Raw genomic sequence first — 9,249 nt, forward strand, 5'->3', positions numbered from 1 at the left:
CGTCTTGGATTTGAATAAACGTGACGTAGACGGACGTGTCGCGGCAGACAGTCCAGGATAGGACGGCTAAAACCCAGATGTGGACGGTATGGAGCAGCAACGAAGGTTTGACTTTTTCTCTTCACGATGCATAAAAACAATAAATAAAATCAACATTTTTGTTTATTAGAAGTTTAATTAACTAATGATGTTAATTCAGTAATAACGTCTCTTATCAATAAAGGCTGAAAGTTTACATTTATTTACATCGGTAGCGCGGTCTGTTAGAGTTACACTCCGTACCCGACGGGGTTACATTTCGGTTACTAAACTAAGAAAACGGAAACTATTAAACGTTCTAGAAAGATTTTACAGACGGATACCTTTTCAACGGTTGACCAATATTTTCCATTTGGAGTGATGATGACTTCCTGATCACTAAATCAAGCAAAAAAAAAAAAAAAAAAAATTTCATTTTCACACAAAATTTAAACTTCAACAAGATAAATAATTACGTTTCAAACAGACTGGAGATAAAAAGATGGGCGGAGCCTCCGTGAAGAGTTCAATTGAAGCTCATTGGGCGGTTCCTTTCGTCGCCATCTTTGTAGCGTCGCGCCTCCCAAAAAGTACAAATATGGGCAAAGAGGCGGAGCTTAGAGCTGTGAGCGCGGGGGTGGATGATTGACATCTAGTGATCTCCGCCCTGCTTGTAGCTAAGAGCTAACAGACCTAACGGAGGTAAGCGGGCTAAAGCTGAGTCACGTTGTTAACCAACTAAAAACAGCAGTATTACGTTCCTCCTTCTTGAAGCGGGAGATCGGATACCTGTCAATCAAACGGACACGCCCCTAAATATGCTGAGTTTGAAGATGAAATTACTTCTAAACGTGTTTATTCCTGCTGTGAAGTTGGTCTTTTTAACATGGGAGTCTATTGGGATTTGCTCTGTTTTGGAGCCCCTTGTGGATGAAGGGGGAATTGCAGTTTTTTTGCATTAATGCAAAGGCTTCCTTGTAACTGCTGGAGGTTGCCGCTTGGTTTGGAGCTGAAGGAAACTAAGCGGATGATCTGCACAGCGCCTCAAGTAACAAACAAAAGAATTTCACAGCTAAAATGTGTTTTTTTTTTTGTTTGTTTTATGTGTTTATTAAAAGGCCTTCAAATAAAAAGCAACTTGGAAAGTAAATAAAAGCATACAGGACGGGGCTGGAAAGTCTACTGCAAGAAAAAAAACAGCACAAAATGCCAAAAGAACAAAGATCACACTGTAGACTCTGCAGTCATGCCAACATGTCGCCTGGTGTTCAAACTCCCACAGCAAGCATCGTCTCGCATTACTTATAAAGTGACTTTTCTTGAAGTAATGAGCATATTAAAACTAAAAAAACCTAGCTAACAAACACTGCACATGTTGATTGTAAAGCATTCCCTTGTGAAAAAAAGTCTCTCAGCTTCCCAGAGGTCATTTAACAAAGAGAAAAGAACAGCAGAGATAATAGTTTTAGGTTTTTTTCGCCAACTGTGTCACGCTAGCACAGGAAAAGCTGTTCATGGACAACATTTTTAAGTTTTCTTTTAACATTAAAACAAAAAGAGGAACAGAAGAAGGCATAAACAGCTCTGAAGAAATGTGATTGTCTTTTTAAATATATCCGCAATATCTTCCAGTTAGTCTCCAGCGAGCGCAACGCAATCCGCCGTAGACGTAGGGGGGTGTATAGTGCCACGTGCACCAGCAGACGACGATCTTGTTTTATGCTAAACCTGGAAAGAGAGCACACCACACATGTCAAGGAGAGTGTTTCCCTCAGGACCCGCGCCGGGTTTACTGGTTGAATAGCTGAAAGTAGATGTGCAGGAATGTAGAGCCTGTTTTCAGAAATAAAAGCGAAACGTTCTCATTTACGCATTCAGGTCTCTGTTAGACACAATTCATGAGGTTATGAAACAATCACCTGCTGTTCTCACCTTGCGTCTCGCTCCTCCAGGCTAATAGCCTGTGTAGCGAGGCACTGGCGGCGGCGGGGGGAGTGTAACTCTCTCTGAGAAGGAGTCCCTGGTACGAGGTACCGAATACGTCGGGGCTCTGGACATCGGTGAGAGTTGGGACCGCTCGTAGGAGTAGCCGTTACCAGCTGACGGAGCTGACGGAGCAGGCGGAGCCGGTGGAGGCGGGATTCTTCTGATCGGGCTACGATCCCTCGCCGTGTAAGAGGAGGGAGCCGGGACCGGACGCCGCTCGTACGGGTTGTGCGCCACCATGCCGATACGCTCTCTAACCAGCGGCGAGGAAGGAGGCGGAGGAGGAGGGATGGCGCGCCGGTCGTCATAGCTTGCACCGCTCTGAGGATGGGCTCGGTATTTCTCGTAGTAATCAACCATCCCGTAGGAGTCTTTCTCGCCATAGGCGTGGTCGGGGTACGGCGCTCGTCTTGGGAGGATGGGTGCAGGCATGGGGGGAGGAGGTGGTGGAGGAGGGTAAGCAGATGGGTGAGCTCTATACATGGGCTCAGGCTTCTCCCCCGGATACGGAGGGGGGTAAAAGCCAGCTCTACCTGGCGGAGGCGGGTAGTCGTCCTCATACGGGCCCTTCGGTCTGCTCTTCGACACTTGGACGTGAATGCGCTTTCCTGAGAGGGGAGAAAAACACCGGTCCTCTTAACGACTGGTGTAGAAACCCCCAAAGCCAAGCTAGGCCACACGGTTCAGCCACTTACCCTGAAACTCCGAGTTATCCAAGCCCTGCAGAGCATCCATGGCCTCGTCAGAATTACTCATGTGCACGAAAGCAAAGTTCTTGACGATGGCGCACTCTGTAACTGTGCCGTACTCCTCAAACAGCTCACGCAGCTCGTTCTCAAAGCCTTTCTCCACGTTGGCGATGTGAAGCTTCATGGGACCCTGGTTCTTCCCTCTGCTAGGCTCCACGTTGATGGGCCGGCCGTTCAGCTTGCGCAGGTGGAGCTCGCGGATGGCTTTCGTAGCAGACTTACGGTCGTCCATGTGGACAAAGGCATAGTTTTTGTACTTGGCACATTCTGTCACTGTGCCGTACTTGGTGAAAAGCGCTTCGATTTCCTCTTTCTCCGTCTCAGGAGAAAGGTTTCCGATGAAAATCTTCACCATCCTGCAGCGTGCTTCTCTAAGAGGAATAAAAACAGGTTAAAGTCGAGACACACCTCTGAAACCTGACAGGATACCCCAGATGACACCTCAGGTGGTTGTGGGAGTTATTTATCGCGATGACGTATGATAATATGCCAAAATAAAACTGTAAGCCCAAGTTAGAGGAGGTTAGCATTGCTATCTCTTTGTCGGTCGGATTAGACTACTTTATCAAAACGGCGACAGAAACCTGTTTAGTTACAATTACATTAAATTTTTTTTTTTTACGTTAATTACACATTCAATCTCATGCCGTTTGGGAGAAGAAGCTGGATGCTAACAGGACTGACATTACAACTTCGCTAGTAAACTAAATGGAAAAGAAAACAGCATTTTAAGAACAGTTTCTTACACTTCATCTGGGTTTTTAAGTCCATCTCTCCTCCAGATTTAGTCATAAGGGGTCCACTTGAGCAATGTGCAATTAACCAACAAGAAAATACACAAAACTATGCGCTTGTGGTTTCTGGGTTGACTGTATGCTGAGACAACCTCCGAGAAGTCAGTGTCGCAGAAATGATGGGTCACTTGCAGTTTTCTGTGCAAGGCTACGCTATTCTGACAATGTACGCATAAAACCACACAACACCTGTTGTTGCTCCTAACCATAGCAACATCTTTACTGGAGATTCCATGGAAAATATGAACTTTGATACAATTTGGATTCATTTATAGTTTGGACATCAATGAAAAGTCATAGAAATAAGTTTGTTTGCTTGAAAGAACACATTTTAGTAGCAACGGAGTGAGGAAAAAAACCCGAATGTGGGAAAAAGATGCACTAAAAATCATGATAATTGTTTAATAATCAAATCGAGAAGTGCCCAAGATGGCACACCATAACTATCACTGTGGGAGGAGGTGAGCAACACTTCTCCAGACCTGCATGGATCACCAGTATCACTACACCAGTTTCAAATAAATCTTAAAGTAGTTCTTTAAAATATTGACATTAAGCCGCACAATTCTGGTGCAAGTTCAACAAAAGTTATTAACCTAATGTTAGCCAGAAAGTACGTATAAGTTTAAGATAATGTGGGAAAACCTTGTTATATTCAGTGTTTTCTGTGAGAAGAGAATACACATCAACCTGTTTAATGATGATTTTTATACTGGAGCAGAAAATAAACTAAAGATGCTCCAGGAGTGCCTCAGTATCTATGTCACTTAGCACCGCCGAAGCTACATGATCCAGTTTAAAGCTGACGACAGCAAGATTCTGTGGACAACTATATTCTGAAACCAGTCTGAAATCAGACTGGTTTCTCTTGTCTCTCTTCATAAAGAGACAAATCCCAACTGCTGTATCACATGACCACATGTAGCTCACACCCCCAAAACCCCCGCTGGCAGACCCATTTTACCAAGATGTCCAGCTCAATGCTTTTTTTCTTTACATTTCCACATGCAAGAACTGGGCAGGTTGAGGAAATATCTGACATGTGCCATCCAACTTTTTATAACCCTTCTGGGGTCTCCCATCCTGGAGGGGGAGTTGACATGTGGCAATCCACTGATCGGTTAGGAGACTGGAAAGCCACGCAGCAATAAGAACAAAGCGGGAACAAAACTCTTTGTTATAACCGAAGGAACACTTAGAGATGCTGATCCATCTCTAACCAGCAGATCACCGCCTGCCAGGTGCGGTACGGAAAAACAACGGGGGAGTTCGACACCCGGTGGAACCAGGCTCTTCGGTGGAACTTTTTTAACTTGTTGCAAATGTTTTCATGTAGTGATCAAAATTAGTAATACAATGATAATGTATTTCTCTCCAATGTGACTACAGCAGCGTGTGAGAGCTATGGTTACCCCACCCGATCCCGAGCCACCAACCCCCCCCACCCCACCCCACCCCACCCCCGGTCCCCCTCCTGCCCTCAGCATGAAAAGTTCAGCTCCGCCACTGTTTAAAACAACAAACACCTTAGGAAATAGTTAGTAATTGAAACTAAAAGGTAAAATTACTTACCTGCATTTAAAAATCCAATTTTGACATTAATGTATAAAGTTTGTCTTAAACAACTTTAGTTAAACAAACAAACAAAACAAGTTTCCTGCTTTGCGCTTCCTGGTTTAAACATGCTGCTAATCTTAGCATCTAAACACAACATGGCCTAAAACTACATCAGAAGAAGAACAGAACAGAAGTCAGACATCAACTTTATAGTTTGTTACGACTTTACATCACTATAAATACAGAATTACAGTAAAAACAGCAGAAAATAACTTAATGTTTACGACTTACTTGCAGCGCAACAGTGAGATCGATACTCAAATCACACAGAGGTAGGTGCGCAGGTGGCGTACGCGCACATAGTGATTTGATTGGACGATAGACGTGTCAATCCATATATCTGGCCTGTCATTTGTTAATAGTTTGACGGAGCTTTTTCCTGGGCGGGTCCAGCTATGCATGACTTGGTTGTGTAAAAGTTTCTGTTTGCTGCCAGAAAAAAAAAAAAAACAAAACAGAAAATTAAACAAAAAAAAACAACAGAAAATTAAACAAAAAACCCTGAAAATTAGGGAAAAAACAACAGAAAATTAAACTAAAAAAATAAAATAAACAAAAAAAAAAAACAGAAAATCAAACTTAAAAAAAAACAGAAAATTAAACCAACAAAAAAAAAAACAAAAACAGAAAATTAAACAAAAAAAGACAGAAAATTTAAAAAAACAAAACAACACAGAAAATTAAACTAAAACAACCAGAAAATTAAAAAAAAAAAAAAAAAAACAGGAAAAAAACTAAAAAAAAAAAATCCCAGATAATTAAACTGAAAAATAAAACAGAAAATTAAACGGAAAAATAAACAGGAAATTAAAAAATGTTCAACTGAAAAAAAAAGAAGCTACAAATGCACATTTATTACTTTTTCTGCTCATTTATGCTTATATATGTTTATTTAAAGGTTTCTTTCTTTTTCTTTCTTTATTTATTTGGTTGGGTTGGTTTTTTTGGGGTTTGGTTCATTTTGAGTCTGGTTCCCTTTAAAAACAAATTCAACTTTTACTTTAAATCCTTAAAATATGTAAAAAAAAAAATTAAAAAAAAATAAAAGATGAAATCTCAAAATAATTTTCATAGTGAACAAGAAAGCAAAATGTTTTCTGCTGTCCTACTGCTTCGTTGTTTACCTTATTCCATTCATTGTTAATGTGCAGTGGCCTATTTTTGGAGTTTTTATGAAATTTATGTAAACATGCTATTGTCCAACCATTGGTCAAAAAACCCAGCCAAACTTACTTCCATTTAAAAAATCTTAGAGAGGATGGTTTACACACAGATAAAAGAGTTTTTGGAGATGGATAATGTTTCTGAGGTTTTTCAGTCTGGTCTTAAGTCTCTTTGTAGCACAGAGTCGGCTCTGCTGAGGGTGCTTAATGATCTTTTACTCGCTACAGATTCTGGTGACCATATAATCCTGGTTTAATTGGATCTGCAGCATTTGACACAGTGGATCACAACATTTTGATGACACGTCTGGAGCATTGTGTTGGTTTTGGTGCTACTGCTCTGGAATGGTTCGGGTCCTACCTGTCTGAGAGGACTTTTTCTATTAAAGATGCTCCACTGTGCTCAGAAAGGGATGGACATGGTCAGCAGCAGGACTAAGGTAGGCTCAGGAGGTTAAACCAGGTCATGTTGGGACTCTGGGGACCAAAGTGGGAAAAGAAGCAGGATGGATCCATGTTGTCATGATGTTTCCAGCAGATTCTGATCCTACCATGTGAATGTGGAGCTGAACTGGAGACTCATCAGACCAGCAACGTTTCTCCATCTTCTATTGTCCAGTTCTGGTGAGTCTGTGTGAATTGTAGCCTCAGTTTCCTGTTCTTACTGACAGGAGGGAACCCGCTGTGGTCTTCTGCTGCTGGAGAACATCTGCTTCCAGGCTGGACATGTTGTGTGTTCAGAGATGATGTTCTGGTTGGAACCAGTGCTTTCTGGACTTCCTGTTGTATTTCCATCATCTTCCACCAGTCTGACCAGTCTCCTCTGACCTCTGACATCAACCAGACCTTCTGGTCCAGACCACTGCTGCTGCTGGATGTTTCCTCTTCTTCAGTCCTTCTCTGGAAACCCTGGAGATGGTTGTGTGTGAAAATCCCAGTAAACACTCAGACCAACAGAATGCTGCGTTCAAAGTCTCGTAAATCTCCTTTCTTCCTCAGTCTGATGCTCAGTTTGAACTTCATCCTATCAACATAATTAGCTGTTTGGATTTGTCTCCATGTGATTGGCTGATTAGCTGTTCAGCAAGTGACATTAAAGTCTGATTCAAAGCTTCTTGTTGCTCCACGTCTTGGTTTTTAGCCCTCAGGTTGTTACTGGTCAGTGATTGCCAATCTTTCCAAACTGTCTACTTTTTACCACCTAAAATTATAAATCAGTCTAAAAATAATTGATAAATTAGTCTAGAAATAAAAAAGAAACAGTTTACCTGTAAAGTAGAAGAAGGACAACAACGGACCAGGCCTGGGGGATCTGGGATGTGACTATAAATTACCACCAGGTGGAGACAAACACCAGAAGTTTAATCTCTGAACTATTCTTCTTTTTACACCTGAACCGTGATTTGATGACGTCACGCCTTCGTTTAACCAGGTGAGAACTGGTCTGTGGTGCCTAAACACCAAATATGTTAATACAGTGTGTCATTATATTTACTCTAAACTCTTACAGGTTTAAAAAACTGCGCGAGGAAAGGAAAAGTATATGGATTCTGACACTGATACATGATGTTTTTTATATTTCTGCACCATGTTACTGAAAGAACTGGGACATGTAGGACATCATGTCCTCAGTCGATGAGACTTGTTCCTCTCTTTGCAGCTGCAGCAGCTTCTGAGAAACTTTCCACGTAGTTTGGGAGCATTGATGGATCTTTTTTGCCGTTTTTCCAGAAGGTTTTTGTGAGGTCAGACGTTGATGTTGGACTGAAGGGATGAGCTGCAGTATCATAACTCTGGCCGGTCAGGTTCCTCCACACATCCTGGTCTTTATGCCCCTTGCTTGGAACATGTCTAATCAGTGGTGTCTCTGTGCTATTGATAATGTAGTGTATGTGCCCCATGTTCTGTTTTTATTGATCAAATAGCAACATTGGTTATCTTTATTATAAATTTTCCAAACTTTGACATTCATCATTGTGTTTTGTTGTGTCCAGCCTGCATCCTTCCGTTGCCAGTAGTGAGTCAGACTTAGAAGGCCCGTTTCCACCAAGGAGTCTGGCTCGGGAAGGTTCAGTTGGTTCTGTGAACCCGATGCCTGTCGTGTTACCACAGGAAGTCGTATCTTTACCTGGTAGGCGGGGCATCAGTCGGATTGGGATGGATGCTTCAACCACGTAATGGCAGCACGTTTTCCTTATTGCCAGTTGCAAAGAAAGTCTTGATTCTTTGACTAATCAACAGGTTGTCCAAGCTCCATCCTTTCTGGATCGGACTGGTATGACTGGGACCCCAATGGAAGGGTCCCAAAAGATTGGTCTCTGCCGAGGGGTCTGGCTCAGTACAGGACGGGATGATTCATTTTGCCAGGGTATCCAATCAGAGTCATCCTGTGTTTTTGGAAACTATTTAAGAATCCCAGTCTTCCTAACCTAAAAAGGCGGAGCTTTACGTGCTGCAGTCCATTGATTGGTAAAAATAATAATCACTACTGGTCCGAATCGGCCAAATCAAGAACAGCCAAGAACAGGCCTGTTTCCACCAAAGGCACCACGTCAGTAGTGTAGTGGTCCATAAAGAAGGTATACTCTCCATTTATTTGTCCTTGTTTTAAAAACAGAAAAAAGTAGCTCAGAAAAACACTGTTTCAGAAAAAGTGACATATAAGACTCAATTTAGTCTACTTAAACAATCCATCAGTATTTCTGCTCATTGTCGCATAGTTTCTGCTCTTCGGTTTCAGGGAGGAAGAGTTATAAAATGACTAAACCAGTACAGGCACACAGACTGAGAGACAGGCACATAGACATACATATAGCTTTATTTAGTCGATGTTCAGGCTGAAGTTAACGCAGCTGTTGACTAACTGCACCAGTGTAGCATCAGTAACCTTAGCTGAGCTGCTGGGCGACGTAGCTACATGCG

The 9,249-nt window shown here is 42.2% G+C and overlaps 1 protein-coding gene across 3 annotated transcripts; it reads right to left on the bottom strand.

The window, feature by feature from the left end:
- Nucleotides 1-1,133: 1,133 nt before the first annotated feature.
- On the bottom strand, nt 1,134-5,442 carry LOC306769362 (RNA-binding protein 4.1-like). 3 transcript variants are annotated; one of them, XM_079257942.1, is made up of 4 exons: nt 5,396-5,442; nt 2,700-3,124; nt 1,951-2,612; nt 1,134-1,746 (listed from the first exon to the last, which is right to left on the bottom strand). In XM_079257942.1, exons 2-3 carry the CDS (start codon nt 3,106-3,108, stop codon nt 1,972-1,974), a joined length of 1,050 nt encoding a protein of 349 aa, XP_079114068.1. In that variant the 5' UTR covers nt 3,109-3,124; nt 5,396-5,442; the 3' UTR covers nt 1,134-1,746; nt 1,951-1,971. The 3 variants fall into 3 exon arrangements, with proteins under 3 accessions (XP_079114068.1, XP_079114069.1, XP_079114070.1); XM_079257943.1 differs by having other exon boundaries at nt 1,938-2,612; XM_079257944.1 differs by lacking the exon at nt 1,134-1,746 and adding an exon at nt 1,773-1,851.
- Nucleotides 5,443-9,249: the final 3,807 nt, after the last annotated feature.

Source organism: Telmatherina bonti, assembly GCF_933228915.1.
Source record: "Telmatherina bonti genome assembly, chromosome: 18".
NCBI lineage: Eukaryota > Metazoa > Chordata > Actinopteri > Atheriniformes > Telmatherinidae > Telmatherina > Telmatherina bonti.

Coding starts and splice junctions, on each gene's coding strand:
- LOC306769362 (XM_079257942.1), bottom strand. CDS start 3,108: ATGGTGAAGATTTTCATCGGAAACCTTTCTCCTGAGACGGAGAAAGAG. Junction 2,613..2,699: donor GGATAACTCGGAGTTTCAGG/GTAAGTGGCTGA, acceptor CTCCCCTCTCAG/GAAAGCGCATTCACGTCCAA.